General features: G+C 37.9%; 1 protein-coding gene across 1 annotated transcript in view; it reads right to left on the bottom strand.

Annotated features, from left to right (window-relative positions):
• Positions 1-265: 265 nt before the first annotated feature.
• The window catches only part of LRMDA (leucine rich melanocyte differentiation associated), a 641,174-nt gene continuing 621,518 nt past the window's right edge, over positions 266-19,921 (bottom strand). Inside the window, exon 7 of the mRNA XM_051619408.1 lies at positions 266-2,811. Coding sequence (XP_051475368.1) covers positions 2,732-2,811 — 80 coding nt within the window. The 3' untranslated portion in view covers positions 266-2,731. The remainder of the gene's footprint in view (positions 2,812-19,921) is intronic.

Here is a 19,921-nt window from a genome sequence, read left to right as displayed (position 1 = left end):
TTAAACTTTTGAGGGAAAGATGTGTCATGTATGGAGAAAGTAAAGTAGAGAGAGTGGAATCTCTGCTGCAACTTTCATAGTAACTGACACTTAGTTCACTTAAGAAATTCAGACACATTTCCCACTGAGGAAAGAACAAAGTGTAGATAGTAGCTCCAGATTTGAAAAGTTTGCCATCTCTTAAAACAGAACCTCAGCATAAGACATCTAAAGAAAAAAAAGCTCCACATATTAAAAAAGAACTATGGTAGCATGAACAGTAATAAATATCCATACATGTTTTTAAATAATATCCTAATACATGTTAGCAATATAAAATAATTATTCATAGATTATCCTTTTGATTTTCCAGAATCAGTTACATTTAGTGTGAATTCCTTTTGAGAAAATTTTAATAGGGCTTTACCATATTTATCTATAGATATACAGTACCCCAAAGTGAAAACAAAAACCAAAATAGAAGCAACTTTAATCACATCTCATTCCAAAAATATTTTTGCCTCCAAAGATTTGTTTGGAAGAAAATGATACAAGTGGTTTTGACATTAGGAACAGTAAACAAGCAACACAAAGATGGAGAAATCATGTGGTCAGTTTGCCAGTGCTGTTTATTGTTTGAGGCAGAATTAAAGCCTTTTTTTAAAGACAAGAACATACATGCAACCAGACTGAAAGTGCCATTAGGTTTTTCTAAACATCCCTGTTCAGAACGCTGCTGCCTGTAACACACCATTGCCAAAATATGTGGAGGCTTCAAAACAGACAATATAATATGAACAAACTATTGCTATTATTTTGGTAACCAACAGTGATGACAAGTGCCCTAAATATTGGGTTTTTTAATTAAAATAAAAATAATAAAAAAAATAGGCGTATAGTTCTCCTTTATATAGTGTCTCCTAGGACTTCTTATGTGAATTGGCATTTCATTTTGTAGCCATCTACGACATTAGCAGAGGCATTACAAGTGGCCAAAATATGCTTTCCAGACACCAGTCTATATGGCAAACAGCTCAGAGTGCAATTTGAACCACAGATGGTGTGAACTGGATAGTTATATGTTCACTGCTGATTTTACGTATCTGTTAAAAATTTATTATAGACTTTTAAAGTGAAGACTTCCACTTACTAAGGCCTAAAATGTTCAGCAGCAGCAAGTTTTCCTTTGTCACTCTGCCAATGTCTCATTCTTTTTCATTGGTCAGATCTGATTTCCCAATTGGCTTCAATATCCAGTTCACTCCCACCTCCAACACTAGCTGACAGTAGCCCTAAAAGTAGGCAACTTCTGAAAACCAACATTTTTTTCAACCAGGAAAGTGAATAAAGACCACCAAGTAATTTCAAACATGCCAAGAATAGCCAAACAGTGATGGCTCTCAATTGGGACCAATATGCATGGGTTTGGAGCTGCGCAGAGGTAAGAATTTTTGCATGTTCCATGGCTAACTCCACTGTATCTAGTAACATTTAACAAAATATATGTATCAAGTATTGTATTTTTTTTTTTTCACAGTAACAAGTTCGTTATTCTAAATATGTCTAATCTGCTTACCAGAAAAGCAGAAAACATGCCAGGCATTTTTATTTTTTCCACTGAAAAATTGACACTAGCTTTTCTTACACAGTCATCAAAAGGTATTTATCAGAAATCATCTCTATAACATATTAGTAAAGCTGTTAATTATATGAATTCCACTATTTACTTTTATTGACTTTTTTCCCTCTGAATAATCACACCCATCTGGTGGCAATTTTATCTTATCTCACTCCTTTTAAGCACTTTTCTCTTTCATAATTTAAGCACTTAATTCTAAATGCCTAACTCTGTAAAAGTTAAAAAATCTTGTGCACTAAGCCAGCAATAATACACACTGTCAATATCACAACTGAAGGCTTCTTCCAAGTATATACAGTTAAGCTGTGCAAATATTCAACAGCATTAAAAAATTATTGCTTTTCTGAAGGTCAGAGTTAGTTAGTGTTGAGATGTAATTTAAGAATTAACAAATTTTGTTTCTCTGCAATATTGCCTAAATGTTTTTCCTTTGCATAAAAAAAAAACAACCCCAAAACATGCAAATTGATAATACTTTGCCTGGCTGAAATATTTTCAGAATACAATTTTTCCCTCTTGAAAAAAAAATAATCCATCTAGGCTCATTTAGGGGATGGGGGTGATAGGACACACCAAACAGAAAAAAAACACCATGAAAGGATTTGTGTAAACATGTATGAGATTATAGAAACAAAGCACTTAATTCATAGGAGGAAAATTATGATCAGATAAGGGCTTTTTCATCTGAAATTATGGCCTCTCTCTTTCATAAACACTCTGGTATTGCCAGCCACTTTTGCTCAACAGGCAAGCTGGAGATAAACACACTGCTTTTGCTAAGGTGCTGGGCGATGGAGCATGCTCACTGAAGCCCCAGGTGTGACCCCTGCTCTTCTGCAAGCAGCAATTGGACCAGGCAATCCATCACCGTGCTCCTCCTGTCAGGCTGGGTGCTCGGCTGCAGCTGTCTGTCACACTGGTGGATGGGACCTGCTTAAAGGCAATGATGTCAATGTCTATGTGACTACTCAGACTAAGATAGAAGGATGATCTTGACAGGCTTGGCAAAGTCAGCAGAAGGCACTAGAGGACTTCAGTTATATGCTTAAAATTCAGATGCAATGTGTGCTTCTTAAGTGGAGGCACTGAAGAGGCATGAAACAACGCTGTTTTTTAGAGCTGGTCATCTCGGATGAATCTGTTGCCCTCAGAATGTTTCCCATAGTAAATGTAGCGGCATTTTCCCAAAATACCTATGATAAAGAGGAAGTTAATTACAATTAGAACAGCAGTGGCTTAATATGCAAATAAAGCACATAATTATGGAACTTTGAAGGAGGGAACAGTTTTCTCTTGTTCTGTAAAATAAAGCTTGTGCATTTGAAATATCCAGTATTACCATTTCATTCAGCAGTTTTGAGTCCACTGGGAAAATGTGTGTTCAAATATCTGTATGACCTATCCTGTTAAAACAAAAATCAGCAAGTGTCTTCAAAAGTGGGATAACGTAACACTGAAACTTCATACACTGTATTTTAACTTACAGTACATCTCTCTTGCTTTTGAAATCCAGAAATTCTGAGTTGAAGTTGAAAAACAGGACATGGGGCAATAGGCACAAGCTGGAGCATAGGAGGTTCAAGTTAAACATAAGGAAAAACTTCTTTACAATGAGAATGACAGAGCACTGGAATAGGCTGCCCAGAGAGGTTGTGGAGTCTCCTTTTCTGGAGACATTCCAAACCCATATGGACATGTTCCTGTGTGATCTGCTGTAGGTAATCCTGCTGTAGCAGGTTGGACTACCCGATATTCAGAGGTCCCTTCTAACCATGACAACTCTATGACTCCCTAAGTTACATTTTGTACTATCGGTAATGTCCCTGCTATGCTTACAGAGTTTTTAATACAAGTAAATATTTAGTAAAAAAACATTTCCAAAGTAGCTCTGCAAACAACATCCCATGAGAGAGATGCAATTACAAATTATGCTAAATATCTGTACATAGGGCATGCTTTCAAAAATTAGCCAGAACACTGCCTTTGGGAGACAAGGCACATTAATTTCAGTGAGTACAGGCAAGATGCCTGAGGAACCCTTAACCAGTGTAGGTGAGACACACATACCTGAGGATCCCACTACGTTGTACAAAAGTATCCCCTCTGGTGATACTAAGTGGTATGTGAAAGTGTAAATTCACAGTCACATCCCACCTGTGAGCATCTTCAAAGATGCAAAATTTTACTAGCAGAGTTGTTCTTTGTTCCTCAAAGCACATATAGTCAAATTAAAGTCATGCCCCATGCACAGAAGGCAGGTGAAAGAGTCTCCTCTTTCTTGGGAATGTCTTAACACAACAATCACTGGCATACCTACCTCACCCCCATAAAGGCAAACATAACCTAGCCCAAACTGCCTTACAAAAGGGTAAAGATAAGGAAGGAGCAGCTCCTCAATTCATTGCTGTTACAGCTTTCCAGGACTCACATAGCAAATACTGTGCTCACCTGCAGTGTGAATTAAGCATGCAAGCTCTTATATTCTGCATCTCTTCTTCCAGTATAATGTGCGTAAGTTAAGCAACTACGCCTTGGAAAGCATTGGCTACACAAGATTAATGTTAACCCATGCTCTTCTTCCCATGTAAGACATCAAGATAGTAACACAATTCTATGGAAAAAATATACATAAATTGATAAGTCTGTCATTTGTTGTGAAAAACTATTTGCTCTTTAGGATTACACAAGTGGGGACAGTGCCTGCTCCCTTTCCCTTCCTCCATGAAGCTTTCTTCAATAATTTCAACAATCTTGCTAGTGGAGCAGTTTCCACATTCAAGAAACGATACTATCATTCCTAAAAAAGCACCTAACGAAAAGCAAGTTTCTTTTGCCCTAAGCAGATGATACACCAAGTAAAACTGCAGAAGGATTAGGTTGGTAACAAGGCCATTTAGAGCTCTAAATGTAAAGGACACGAACAGTTTATTAATGGCATTCTTCAGACTCCTTTTCACTGGCATTGATAAAAGTCTTGTTTGAGGTCTGCCGCATTTCTTAAGGACTGGAAGCAAGACTGTTTATAGAGATACTGGTGAGAGAGTGCTGTTTGATGAATGCTGGAGACTGTAGCTAGGTGTCAGCGCTTAGAAAATGAGGCAAGGACATGAGGTATTAATATTGTCAATGATCTCTTGACAGGAAAACAGATACCGCATTCACCGTCAGATTTAAATAGACATCAAGTGCATTAATGACAAAAGGGCAGACTTCAAACAAAGGGGGCTGTATGGTGCTGCACTGAGCCAGTCTTCGAGTTGGCAATAACCTGATCTGAAAAGACACTGTCAGGGCTACAGACAGGCGTGGGATTGTGTGCGGTGACAGAAAACAGAGATGCTGACAGAGATACCGGTGCCATATTATGCCAAGTATATTCTAACACTGTCTCCAGCCCTAACTAAATCTGACATCATTTCCTATTGCTTATAGTATCCTCCACTGCTCCAGCAGAATATTTCTCCCCAGACATCATTACAAACTCCACTGTAGTTTTAAAGTTACTGGCAGGCCTGTGCTGTTGCAGAGGCTGGGTCTAGAGGCCTAAGGATAACCTCAGTCAATCTAAATTTGGAGTTTGCTGGAGAAGTGCTCTCATTTTCACTGATATCTCAGCTACTTGAGGTGATCTGAACACTAATGTGTGAGGAGCTGTCACCTTGAATAAAATCCTTAAAGTAAAGACACTCAGTTCCCGGGATGTTCAGCAAAGATGTCGGACAGTCTGGCAGCAGGAAATGAAATCCAGCTGCTGCTGCTCGCCTGGGGATAAAGGTGCTTGGGCTAGTGACAGTTAAAGTCAGCTGAAATTTTTGAACTCCTGCAGCCTACAATTGTTTAAATTAAGGAAGTGTTGCCTCCACAGAGATTCCCTACCCAGGCACACAGCTGTGATTCGATTGCCAGGCATATTACACACTCTGCTCAGAGAGTTTTGATAAAAGCACAGTTGAAAATGTTGCCATGAGACTTCATTTATTTAGGTTATTTGTAAAACAATAATCTTGCTCATAAATTAAATGTGGTGACCGGTAGTTTTTTTTGTTTGTTTTCCCTCTCCATTTCCTACCTCCCTTTGGCAACCACAAAAGACCCAGAGAACTACAAAAGGCTTTTTGATGCTAAGGTATGTCACACATGAATTTATGAAACCTACTGCTTCTTTCCTGCCTATCAGCTATGGTATTCATACCTTGCAATTCAGAGTCAGAGTACACTTGTGTTTTTGCACACAGACAAGGGGAGGATTAAGGGAAAAACAACACATTTGTGGCTGTTGTGGTGTTTTTTAATTAAAATATCCAGCATTGGCCATAATAAGCTAAGTATACCCAATATATATCAAAACAACACACAGCATCTTGAATGAGGTTTCTGCTCACAGTTCTCAAGAAATTACAACCTAAGGTCTCTTCAGGGATCATCTTCCCTGAATGAAGCTTCTAATTTTTCTTAAGTAGTTGCTTTTACCATCACCACAAGCTGTTAAAACTATAATTATGAAAAAAAATGCATTGGGAAAAGTAATTTTTAAATTCACTCTTTATCTTTTAAATGTTTTCCCTCTTCGGAATTGATGTTCTAATTATGCTGGATAAGTAATGACCTTGCAGTTGCTTGCATGTGTTGTGGTATCAGTCTTTCTTCACAAACACATTGTAATGTCAGCAACACCAGCTTTTCCTCAGCTGAGGGAAAACTCAATTATCCAAATAAATAAATAAATACATACATGCATAGTAAAGCATGTGAAAAATTGTTCAAGTCATGTTTGCTCCTTTTAATTTGGGCATGTGTTGCAGAGAGTTATGGTGCACTTGGACCTCCAAACTCATTCCTAGAGCAAAAAAGTTTGTAGATTTTCATGTATTATATGGAAAATGGTAAAAAGAATTTGCAATGTGTTGTGTTAGACCTAGAGATCATACAGCTTCAGTTACATGTCAAAGTCAGCTTAGGCCGACAGTGGCTTTAGGGAATTGCCTGGTAGCATCTTGTTGCCTTTCTTGTTTGACTTTTTTTCCTAGCAAATAAATGCTCTACATCTATTAAAAAAAGACCTTGCAGCCATCACAGCTGGGGCAGCTATTAGCAACACAGCCTTCACCAGTAGTGTTCTGTTTTCTTTAAAAAGTAATTACTAAAACTAAGTAGTCAAGGAAAAACTTTTGCCACCTCCATCCAATTCTATTGCCACATCTGCACAAGATCCCTTTCAGGCACCCATTTTAACATCAAATGTTTTTAATAAACCTCTCTGCAACTGCAAACAGCAAAGTATTCCAGCATACAGTCCTCTGCCTGTCTTTCACATGGGCTAACCACACAGACTCAATATTCTAGCAGGATTCCACTTTGCCTAATTTTAATTTTAGTAGAGTATCTAAATCCTCCACTGCCAATTTCTATTTGATCTATATTAATCTCTTTGTCCGCAACCTGCTGTTGCATAGTTTTACTATGGGCTATTAAACAGCTGCCATGTTCCACCAAGAAGCTGGGTGCGTTTCAGTGTAGTTATATAACCAATCTGTAAATTGTTTTGAGACCCTTCAGGATGAAATATCAATACCATTATAATTTTTTTTCATAGGCACTTGGGCATTTTCTACAATTAATGAACAGAAGTTGCAAAATTCCCTTAAATATTAATTTAAACTTCCTTTAAAGGAAAATAATTCCCTACCTACAACATTTAGAGAAGAATAAATACCTACCTACAGTTTTAAGTCTACAGTGCTACTGATTTGAGGCAAAACACCTCCATCAGTTGAATTAATTCGAAACTCTTTACAACCTTTGCATCTAAGGGATATGTAAAGCTGGTTTAAAACAAAAAATCCTTTTGTTCAGGAGTTTAGTAATTTTTCATTTTATACTTATCTGCATGGATATTCTAACAACTTTATCTAGTTGTCTAGTTGACAACGTATTATTTTCAATTCCACTTTAACCTTCTATGAGAAAGGAAGCACTACACATCTTCCAGAAATTACGAGACTAATCCTGTCCCCTTCCAGGACCGCATAGGTTACTTTTTTTGCTAAAGCAGGAGAATTAAGTCATACATACTGTCACAGTCAATTTAGTGAAAAAAACCACACAAATCATTCCCATCTAATTGTACTTGAGCTATTTTATAATCATCATGAAGAACATTAAAACAATGGAATGTTGTAAAAAGTGTCATGATATTTCAAAACATGCTCCTTCAAAATATTTGCTTTGTAATCCTCAATGAATCACTTAAAAAACCCCAAACAAACAAACAAAAAACAAACCCCAAACCCGTAAAAAGATTAGCACGATGTTCAGCCAAATCAGCTTGAAATTTGGGGAGCACAGATACATTCAAAGCTTCACAGCACACTAGGGCGGGGACTTATAAACTACTTATAGAACAAGAAGGGAGGGAATTAGAAATAGCCTTTTTGTACTTCATGTTGTCTTCAAGTGGAACAGAACAAGTGTTTCTATTGAATATGCTCAAGCCTATGAACTCTTTGACACAGAAGTATGCAATCACTTAGAAGATAAGAAAAGGTATAAAGGATCACCTGGGACACTACATCCTCCGCAAAGCAGCTAAGTAACTAGGAGAGGTCCACTCAGACTTTCACCCTGCCTCAGCAAATAAACCAGTCAGTAAGGAGAAGCTCAAGCTCAAAAACTGCAAGATGATACACGAAAAGAGCAGAAGAATTGCAGGTGTCATCACTAATGTGAAGAGATCTCTGATTACTACAATTAAAACTCTGTTGCAACTGCAGTTTCCAGAATGTCAGCTTACAGGTTGGAGTCAAGACACAGGATTTAGACTTCTTAAATCAGACCTGAGGAAGCAACAGAAAGAGGAGCATAAAACGGGATTGCCCTTGGTTGTGCTACAGCTGAATGCTGTAGAAGGTTTATCTTCTAAAGTCCTGGGATATCATAGCAATGAACCAAAACGAAACAAAAATTCCCTAAATTAGTACTAAAAAATACTCACAAATGCTAAAATTACAAATATTAGCTTCCCTTATTTTACAAATGAATGTATTTATTTTTAAGAGGATAGAAACACTAAATATAAGCAAAAATAATGCATAATTCCCTCAAAACTATCTGTGCATAAAGGGATCAGGATGTGCTTGAGAAGGCTGAGGACAGAGATCACTATGGCCAAAGGAGAATTCCCACACCATGGCCACAGTGCGCACAAAGTGGTCCACAAATACTCCCAAAGAGGTCTCCATGGGTTAGGGACTGTGGTCCATTGCAGATTTCCTGATGAAGGAGAACATTCCTTCAGTAGCAAATTGCTGATCCTGATTCTCCCCTCTCTCTGTGGTTAACAACGCCAAGGTAACCTTCACATTCAGGGAAGAGGAATTACCTCTTCGCTCTGCTCTCTGCACAATGATGCCAAAACGTGATAATATTTTCCTCTGGACACACTACAATATGGAGCACAAAGTGGTCTTTCAAACTGAATTACCAAAAGGCATAAAATCAAATCCAGTCTACAGCAATGGTGTTGGAATTACACACCTAAACTAGAGCTGAGAAGGATCAGAGCAGTCAAACTAAGACACAGAATTATTGCAAGTATCCTGCACAGACAAGTACTGTGACATGTCAAGTCTCACTGGCCTGTTTTTAGGAAGGGGGGAAGAAAAGCATGTGGGGAAGTGAGAGTAAGGGAGGAGAAAGAAAGCAGTCAACAGGGAGAGGATGTTGGAAAAATTTGCAATGAAGGTGATAGGAATACAAAGATGTGAAGTTTGCATCCTGGGCCAAGGGAGCTGCATAAATGTTCAGTGTAAACTAGCCGTCAAGCTAGTGTGATAAAGTGCAGCCTGCTGTAAATACACTCCAGGGCTCCCAGTGCAGCTGGGGATGAAACTTGTAATTTGGAAGGGGGGGAGAAGTATAAGAAAAAAGAGGAAAGAAAAAATGCATTGCAAGCTTTTTCTCACATAATCTGTTACTGGAAAATTGAGAAGCTTGTCCAAGTCCGTGGGAATAAGCTGATGAGCTGATACTTAATAATAAGCCATATTGTGTCATGGTGCAGAGTCGTCTAGATCCATTCAGGCCACAAACTGTATTACTTTATACAGCCCTAGCTGACATACATTTAAAGCCCTCTACACATGAAGGAGCCATTAGGCTGACAGATTAAAAGTTATCTTGGAGCTAATGTTTCCATTATGCGTATCCTGGCAGTGGAACAATCAACACACTGTTCCTCAGATGTCATACTTTGTTTAAAAAAAGGATAGGGGAGAGAGAAGGGGGAAAGGAGGGCATCTCTCTCCCTCCTTGAATGACATTGACATGTTCAGCTTTGATCTGGGCATGTGTTGTCTACAGATTCTCTACTGTTGGCTGAAAAGGAGCATTTAGGGCATAATACTTTATATAATTAACCAGTTCTGTACTCCTCTGGGTATCATTGTTACAATTTAAGGTCCCACACTTGGGATTTCTTTGGAATCTTTTCAATGCTTATTGTAACTATCATCAACAAAATATGGGTGGGGTGGGGTTGGGGGGGGGGAGGTGAGATGGGATGTCTCTCTGTTGAAAATGAAGCAAAAAGCACCAAGCAAAAAATGAAATGCTTTTGTCTCGAGTGCATCTTTATCATTTTTTGCAGTCTCAAATAACATCATGGATGGAGTTCATGCCAACTTTACAATTATATATTTCTTGTTGAATACGTTGAAATTTTAAAGCAGATTTTAAAAAAATACTCAGACACATAAAACATATAGTCAACTAGGTACTGCAGTTTAAGAAACCCAAGTGCACAGAAAGCACCAGCATACCAGCTGATGTTTATATTTGGATATATTAAATATCCTTGTAGGAGATGGAGCAAAGGAAGTATGTGTTCAGAGTTTTTAGTCTTTAAAAATACTAATCATATATTAGTCTTTTATATATCTCATTTTCTCTTATGTGGTCTAAAAAAAACCAAAACAGTAGTAAAGGCAGAAGAAATTACTGTAAATATCCAATAAGTCAGGTTACATCTGTTAAACACCCTTCATCTCTGAACCAATGTCACAATAGCTTATTGCTTTCTATTAACGACCAAATACCCTAAACCGGACTTGCAATTTCAGTAACCAGGCAAAAAACCCCACTGCTGGCCAAATCGGACCCATCTCCCCGGCCTCCCTCCAACCAGGCAGCTTTCAGCCGAGAGCAGCAGCACTAGAGGGCAGCATGCAGTTGTCTAAAACACAGACCTCACCAGCAAACTAAATATTCTGATATATTTAAAGCAATACTGTTTGTTAGTTTAGCTTGTTCTGTCATGATCAAAGCCGATATTTATACAACCTCTGCTTTCCTTCAGGAGCCTGACTTCTGGTGGACTAATCTCAGAGAGCATCATTTTGCGTATACAGCTGGCTACAAAATGATGGGTAGTGGGCTGAACAAAAGGCTCAAAATGTTGTTTGGGAGGGGGACATACGCACCTGTCCACACTGGCTGCCAGTGCAGCTCGGGTGACACGTGTTATTCTCTCACAGTCACAACACAAAATCTAGTGCTGTTTGGAACAATTTTAAAAATAAGTTTGATAATGCAACAGGATGACCAATGAAGAGACACTTTTAATACATTCAGAATGGTGGGCAAGGAGGTTGTAAAAACCCATCCCTACCATATATTAAAGTTGAGCTGTTCAGTATTATTCCACCATATTAACTTAGAATATTTCCAGTTAATTTGGCTAACATAGGCAAAAATGGCATTTCTGTAGGCTGTTTTATACTTTGGACTACATTCTACTAATAATACTTAAAATAATCAGCAAAGAACTTAAACCATAAAGAATGATAGTGTCATTAACATAACAGAAAGTGAGGATAATTACATTGTACTTCACAAACTTTAACCATGCACAGATTGCACTAGCAGTAAAATGTGAGGGAAAAAAAGAGGGAAGTAAGCTTTTTTAGTAACTCAGATACAATTAAACAAACATACCATGATTTATGGGGCAGAAAGCAAACTTTTGGAATAATTGTTTGGAAAGTCTGCAAGCATTCCAATAAAATTACAAATTCTTATGTGAAAAAAATTTGAGCAGCAGGGCCTTTCTGGAGAGTTTAGACATAAATCTGGCTCATCTCATGAGTAAAACTTGCTTTTGGATCTCAAATGTGTTCCTGCTGGAAGAGTTCATAATAGGAAGAAAAATCCATACAAAATTTAGTCTGGCTCAACTGGTTTGAAATTTCTCAAGAGAGTCATCTGAAATAAAGACAAGTTGCTTTTTATTTTTAAAGCCAGGAAAGAAAGTCTCTCAAATAAAATTAAAAAGCATAATGAAAAAGTGCTGCTGTCACATTATGATGGAATTAAGGGAACCTTCTTTGCATGCCATTACTTGCTTCTTTCCATAAGCTCTTCCTCAGAAACAAAGGAAACATTTAACTAATTGCTAATGATAGGATGGCTGTGATTCTTCCTAATACAAAACAAAGTATTTTTAAGAAGCTGACACTACAAGGCCCTGAACTCCCTTCATTTCCAGTGGAAGCTGAAGGCATTTGGCACTTTCAAAGACACATCCAGATCCCACACAACTGCGAGCTCCCCCTCTCTCTTCTATAGCTGCTGCTATATAGCACCAAATGAAACCAGAAATGCATCTGGATCCAACCATCCTAACTGTGTAAGTCGCTGGACTAAGTCTGAGCTTGCCTCTTAGCAGAATTTCTATGCTGTATCACATATGACACCAACAGCTAGTTACTGGCCATAGTGTAGTTTCCAAACACTGACTGCCTTCAGTATACAATGAGAAAACGTTGTCATTCTTTCCTATCCTGTTTTTTCCTTTCCTTAACCTCTTTTTAAAAACATGCTAATGAGAAGGAGACTGAAGGTTAAATCATAGTGGACAGCAGAACATAGTCTACAAGTGCACTTTTACCCTCTATGGAAGCTTTCGCTAAAGCTAAAAGATAGGGGGCTAAGAAATATCTTGACAGAGACACATAAAACTCCTCCATTAGGGTCAGAGGCATTGAAGTTTAGTCAAAGCACCAAAGACTTTCTAACAAGCACTATGCTTAGTAAACATTTTCTGCTGGAGCACGGATATTGGTGAGAGCTTTTGGAGTGTATCAGTTAATCAGTATTCACGTGCTTTGACAACTTGAAATATTACTCACTTATTTGGCTGGTTCAAATTTGTCAGACTTGACTATGATGTAAGTTAACATGTCCCCACATTTAAAAGGAGCCAACTGGCAAATGTGCACATCAGACCTAATAAAACACATCTGGCCAAAAAATCAAGCAACACTGATCACTGTATCACTGACAAGCACAAATTAACAGTGACTGTCTTTGAGACTACCAAGCTAAGCAGGCAGCAATAACCTGCTACCTACTACTTTAACAAATATCCTTTAAATGGTTAACTGAAGGATAAAACCTCCATCACATGCAACTGCTTGGTTAAAGCTGCATAAATATTTTACATGTCTCACGTCATTCGTTGATACAAATGGAAGAAATGCTTAAGACAGAAGCTGTCCCTCTATCCTGATAATGTTTTTCAGCCAAGGAAGCCACATCTGCCACAGGAAGACCATTTAGGCAATGGACCTTATAGGTAATACTTCACCTATTCTCTCAGAGTGGGTGCCATTAAAACAGAAAGTGCTCTGAAGGTAGCAGGTTGTCCAGGATTAGCTTGTCACACGAATTCCCAGTGGGAAAGCTAGTCACATACAGTCACTGTTTGGTTAAATATATCCAGTAGCAGGGTACATGAGTGCTGCTGTTAAGCCTGGGGCAGCATTGAACACTCTGTCCTGAAGGAGGCAAGTACGGGGCACACTGACTTCCACAGCATCTTTTGTGCTGACAGAAGCAATGCACAGCACTACTGCCCTACTGAAGACCTCAAAAATTTCAAAAGCAATAACAAAAAATTATAGAAGAAAGATCTTTTCAGGGATAAGGAAAGCTTAACCACTTACGTGTGTGCAGTGAACCCTCTGGTCCTTTCAGAGAGCCTCCTGGAAAGCAGCTATATGCTACTGAAGTATTTCAAGTCTTTGGGCAAAACAAGCTTGACATCCCTGTTGGTATCTCTGCTGAGAAGAGACACTAGCCTTACTGAGAAAAGATCAAACATGACTTTCTGCTAGCTGTGGTGAAGCTGAATACAGAAGGCAGGAGGAGGCGAGGTCAAAGAGGAAACAGTAGTTAACGGGGTAAAGTGAGTGTTATAATCCCCAAATTGCAGTTGGACTGAATGTTTTCAGACAATTTGCTTGTCTAAACCAAGACAGTACCATTTTTCTTTCTTCTAGGAGAGGGTTAAGAATAATCTGAAGCTTTGAAAATGGCTGCTGTTGATGTTAGTGAGGCCTTCTCTTTAACTAGATCCTTCAGGAAAAAAACAAATTAATCAACAGCCAGCTGAAGTGGGTTTAATGATTGCATTCTGCATACAATCAGCTTTTCCCTTTTCAAGGGCCATCAATATGTCAAGGGAAGACATATCTGAAGGATATAGCTCTTAACGTCAAGGTTATCTATTCTCCACAAGGCTCCCACTTCTTACTGGGCTGATACTTTACACTGCCTGTGTCTAACATTTTCATCAACTCTGCAATCAATCAAGGTAATAATGTTGTGCAAAAAATCAATTAACAACGCAATTAAACTTTCCTTATTATCTCAAAGGGCTGAAATAATACCTAAAGGGAAGATAGACTCACTGAATGCAGACATCCATAACCCAATGTGAAAGTGAATTATGAGGTTAGACAGATGCAGGCATGTACTGGCGCTGTTATTTTCAAAGGGATATATCTCATCCAGGCAGTGTATCAGTCACCACCAATCCCATACCCTAAAATTCCAAATTACTTTTAAGAAATATACGATGTGCAATATCCACTTCATATTCTCTTTTAGAGATAAACCCCCCAAAATCTGAACAGGAGTATTATTCAAAGACAAAATGATCTTTCAGAGAGAACATAAAATATAAAAGCTATAATAACATTTACATCTGTATACCACCCATGTCTGTAAATGCAGGTCATCAATTATACATAATCTGTAGTGAATAAGGAACAGAAGAAGGAGCACATTTAAAGCTCAAAGGCTCAAATTTGCAAATACCTTGCATCAAGTACACTGAAGGAAGAGCGCCGCAATATAAACACATGTACCAACAACAGCAAGGACTTAAGAATCACTCCCTGAAAATAAGCCAGAGTGCATATATTATTTTGTAATTACATTCAAACATCATTCCCAAGTGCTGGAAGTTTAAAAGTGCATTGAAAGCAGGCAATTAACCCCTTGCTGTTGGAAGGATTTGGGTTTTAGCATAAAGACGTTAAGGATCAGGGGTACTCAGGACACCAGTACAATGGAGCTAATATACTTAGGGACCCAGGTGCAATAATCTTGTGTCAAAGATGCATGGATAAGGATTAGGAGGAGCAAGGAAAAAGAAAGAGAAGAGTAGAGAATTAATAAATCTAAAATTAACTACCATGTGAATAATCTTACTAGTGTCCATGGACAAACAAAAAATGTTACACAAAGAAAACAACCACGACCAAGCTAGGTGTTTTGTAGGGTTTTTTGCCACCTATCATCTTCTGTCACACAACCTGAGCATTCCCCCTCAGCCCCCCCCTACTCATTTCCCAATAAACACACAAGACAGCCCTCAGCCTCTGTTGTTTTGATTTAACTTAGGCAAAAAGATAATTAAAATAGAAAACATTTAGGGGAAACCTATGACAGAGTGACAAGCTAGGATTCTATCCTTCAATAAGCTCAGAAAAATCTGGAAGCATCAAAGGCTTCCTTGAAACACTGCACTTTGAATTCCTCTATTAAAGGGCACTCTGTGTGTCTCTGTTAGCAGAGGTGTTCTACAAAGCATTTCTCCCAGCAGGGTTTGCTTAAGCACATAACAGCTGTAGTTTAGAAATGGCCTGTTCTTACAATTAGCTCATGTAGTGCAAGTGGCTTGTTTGGACCTAGAACATTTTTTTAATATATATATATAATTCTCCCTGGTTTTGTCTTTGTCTCATACTTTCTGCTCTCCTCCCTGCTACCCCCCATGCCGTGGAGTCAGTCATGGGTGAGACACAAATCAGTGAATTGAAAACTAAGTTTTCCACAATTTTTGAAACATTACACACTTTTCCTGCATGGATTTGGGGCATTGATATTCCAGGATTAGAGAATTCAGACATTACTCCCTTAACCTTTAGGAACATAATTAATATGTTTTCATTTTCAATGACTTCATTGTGTGTCTGTCAACTGGAACCATTCCTGCTGTGTATTTGATTCCACTGACGATGGGGTGTGTTGGATTTTAAATGATGTGCTAGCACTTCTGTTCCCTATATACTCTAGTTTATGTGTTATTCATGACTTGCATTTGGAGACATGGATGATACACAGATGTAAATGTTATTAAAGCTTTTGTGTTTTGAATTCATTGTGAAAGACTTCTTTGTTTTCAGGTAATTCTTTTAACCATCAGAAATACTTTTGTTTGTTTGACATTTTCTTGAGACTTTTTTCTTTCCTGTTAAGCTTTTAAATAAAGAGATTTATTTTTTTTTCTCCCTAATATTACTGTTCATCAAAATAACACACAGGATAAAAAGATAGTCAGCAGAGTTACACCTGACAGATAATTTAGAAGTAAACCCCTTTTTGTCATATCTTCATTATATAAAATCAGAACCAAAAGCTGTCTGGGCTGTGGGTCGCAGATCAAGAAGGCAGCGACTGGCATTAATCTCAAATGGCTTTCATCCGTTCACATCACATTCGTATTTCTGAGGAATTCAAAATGAACACAATAAAGAAAAAGGTACTTAACCATTTATTTTTCACCTAGATTAAAATTACTGTAATCGTTTTGTATCGCTATTTTAAAGTTTTGATTATATGACAGACACAGCATATACCTTTGTTGCAATGGTACACAGGAAAAAAATGAAACACAAGTACGTACTTAAATGCATGATACATATTAGCCTTGAAAAACATTATCCAGCCAGTAGTCAGAGGCAATTTTTTTGATGGACAGATAAAACACTATTAAATTTTTTCATCATCACTTATTAAGGCAAAGGGTGAGCAGGTAGATGTGTGTTGAGGCTGATAAATCTTCAAGACAGTTGTGTGAGGCTGCTGTACTTAAGTACAAATACATACCCACATAATTTTGAACTGAAAGAAAGATGCTCTCAAAAAGCCATGTCTAACCCCTAATAAGTGTGTCATTTTATATTTGTTCATACATCCTTAGATACTTCCTCTCAATGAAACTGAACCTCAAATGTGAAGTCTTGGAGTTCTCACATTTGCTGCTTTTTGTCTTAAAAGAAATATTTTACAGTAGAGTTTTTTAAATTATTATTTCTGTATTTTTATCCATTAAGCCTATAATACATAGAAGCAGCTTCTCTACAGACTCTACATATTCAGAAACCATGGTAAAAGGGATTTGTCTGAAATTCAAGCTTCTTGTATTAAAAAAAAAACAAAAAAAACCCAACCAAACAAACAAAAAAAAAACCAAAACAAAAAAACCAAACAGAACTTTGAGTAATTTAGTCAAATGGTATAATGAGTTGACCAAGAAAATATGATATGTCTTCTGCTCTGGCAGTAGTGTGCTGGGCAGTGGCAGCCCGCACTCCCCAAAGTACCATTTTGCAGAGGACTTCATATTTTGTTGTGAATGATTGCTGAAAAGAGAGTTTTCTGTCTGACAGAGAGAATCAATCTAATGTCCATCCACGCTTTACCTCCAATTTTCTACTAGCACCACCTCTGTCTGGTGCAATCTTGTTAATGTTTTGCTGTAGATACCTGCTGTTTTACTTCACATGCCACTAAAGCTTACAGCTTTTGAGCAGTTTTGGAAAACTGCTTTTGAGCTTTATGTAATGGAAGACAATTTAAAAAAATGAACCAAACTGTAACTAAATTCAGCAGGACAGTGCCACCTTGCTTCTAAGTCTTTGATGTTTCATTATGCAAACCCTCCCCCTCAGGAGTCACATTAAATTCAGCTCAGAATTACTCAACAGACCATTTCTAATGGTCACACACAAGTATATCATGACTCAGTTGCCTTGCACTGCTTTGCAGGTAAATCCTAGCCATAGTGTGCTGTGGCCATTCAAGGGAAGGATCAACCCACCCCCACTGCAGCATGTAAGGTCAGGAGAAAGTAGTGTGTCTAGAAGCATCACCAGATTAGGCCATACTGGGTCCTTTAGGCTAAGAAGATACCCTATTTGAGACAAGTGACATAGTGGGTAGAAGAGGAGGAAAAAAAGGCCATTTGTGTATGGTTTCAATCTTGTACTGTACTGGGAGTCCTTCAGCCCTCACAGACTGGTCAATGTACTCATCTCATGGTTTTACTTTTCATGGTGTAAGCACATAATTATTTATAGGCTTGCTCAAAAATGCAGATAGTAAATCATCCAGGGAGCAGACAAGAGGAACATTATCAGGTATTTCTTCAACAGTTATTTTCTTACCAGGAAGCACTGTATGATCTCATAGAAACATGACATTATCAGTCTATAACATTATTTAGCCAAATTTGGCCTTATTCACAATATCAGTAGCCACCTTATCTGAAGTAGAACCTGATGCCACATAACAGGGAGATGTTGAGATAGATTTTGCTATTAAAATAAAATTGCCTGACTGCCAAAAAGAAGTTAAATGTCAGGTGTCTCTGTAATAATACAAGATTTCTGCCACTCCCCCAATACACTTGCCTCACTTAAACAGTTTTTGATAAAGCCAAAACAATAGGCTTGCAGATGATGCAGTAGGAGGTCAGGCATCAAACCTCTACCAGATGACTCACTGCAGTGTTATTAAGAGCAGTTATTTAACCAAAAAGAATATTTTAGAGATGATGAAGTCAAGAACCAGTTCCATCAATCATCAAAGAAAAAACTAATGACACACATGCTTGAGACCCTCCTCCATTTCTGAAGTAGTTCCACAGTATACATTACCAATCTAGACCATCAAAGGTCCATTCAGGTAAGATTAGCCAACAAATAGGATACTAAAACAGATTCCAGAAAGATTGTGAAGCATGAGCTTCCCTTTTTCTTCCATTTATTAGAGTTTTTGTTTAACATTAAAGTTTATCAGCTTATAAGATAAAATGGATATGACAACAACATTTCTCTTTTATCTAAAGAAAACAAATTCACGCGGTCTTTCACAAAGCCAAGCAACTGTGCAGGCTTAGTGAATCTAGCAGTCTTGTCTAGCCTCCTTCCCCATTTATAGCAATGATGGGTACAACCTGGACACACATGGCTCTAAAATTTATTGACTTGAAGAGCAATTAATATCCAAGCCTCTGGGAAGTTTATATAAAGCTATTACTCTGTTCAAAGGGGAAAAAAAGGACCATCAAATGGTTATTCTGAAAGTTATTTTTCTGTTTTTCTTTGTCTCAAAAAGGAAAGGAGGGGGGGAGATGACTGCTCCATAATTATAAATCTTCTGAAATTGTAACTCAGGAAAAGACTTTTCAAATAAAATGTTTCCCAGAAAAGAATATTTGGCAGTGGTTAGCTGTTGTTTTCCCTAATAACCATTAAAAGTCTGCTCTAGTAAACCATTTTACTGCAACGTTTGAAATGGTAGAGTTTACATTTTATTTAATGAATAGTTGCAGAGCATTAAAGCAACATCTCGTCGGCAAAACAGCTCCTTATCCTCGCTTTGTCTCAATTGGTTTTTTTACATTTCATTTTCAATGACATGTCAGCCGTCTCTCACCAACCTCAAAGGAAAGTTGAATGCGGGGCTTACAAAGTTAAGCTGACATTTGCTCTCTTCCAATAAAAAATATTTAGTCCATTAAACATAAATACCTGTCATTATGATACATGGACTGGGTACAAGCCTCCCGTTTCCCTCTGATGTTTATTACATCCAAACAACTGCAGTGCCTGCATGTTTTCAACTTTAGTGTATTGATTAAACTTTTAAATGGCTGCCATATAACCCAGGGACATCAGGAAGATTAATTTGCGTCAATGTTCATCTGTAATTCATTAGCCATTTATTCTTTACAACCACATGGGCTATCAAGAAAATGCAGGCCATTTTTCACTCTGCACAGGCTTGGGAACAGATCCTGAAATTTGTGCTGCATACAAATAAGCTCCCCAGGCCCGGCCACTTAAACTGCTTGGCTTTTCAAAAGTTAAAGCTGGGAATAACAGCAAAAAAGGG

Source organism: Apus apus, chromosome 4 (assembly GCF_020740795.1).
Source record: "Apus apus isolate bApuApu2 chromosome 4, bApuApu2.pri.cur, whole genome shotgun sequence".
NCBI lineage: Eukaryota > Metazoa > Chordata > Aves > Apodiformes > Apodidae > Apus > Apus apus.
The sequence above is the reverse complement of the archived record's forward strand: the minus strand, read 5'-3'. Positions and strand labels throughout refer to the sequence as shown.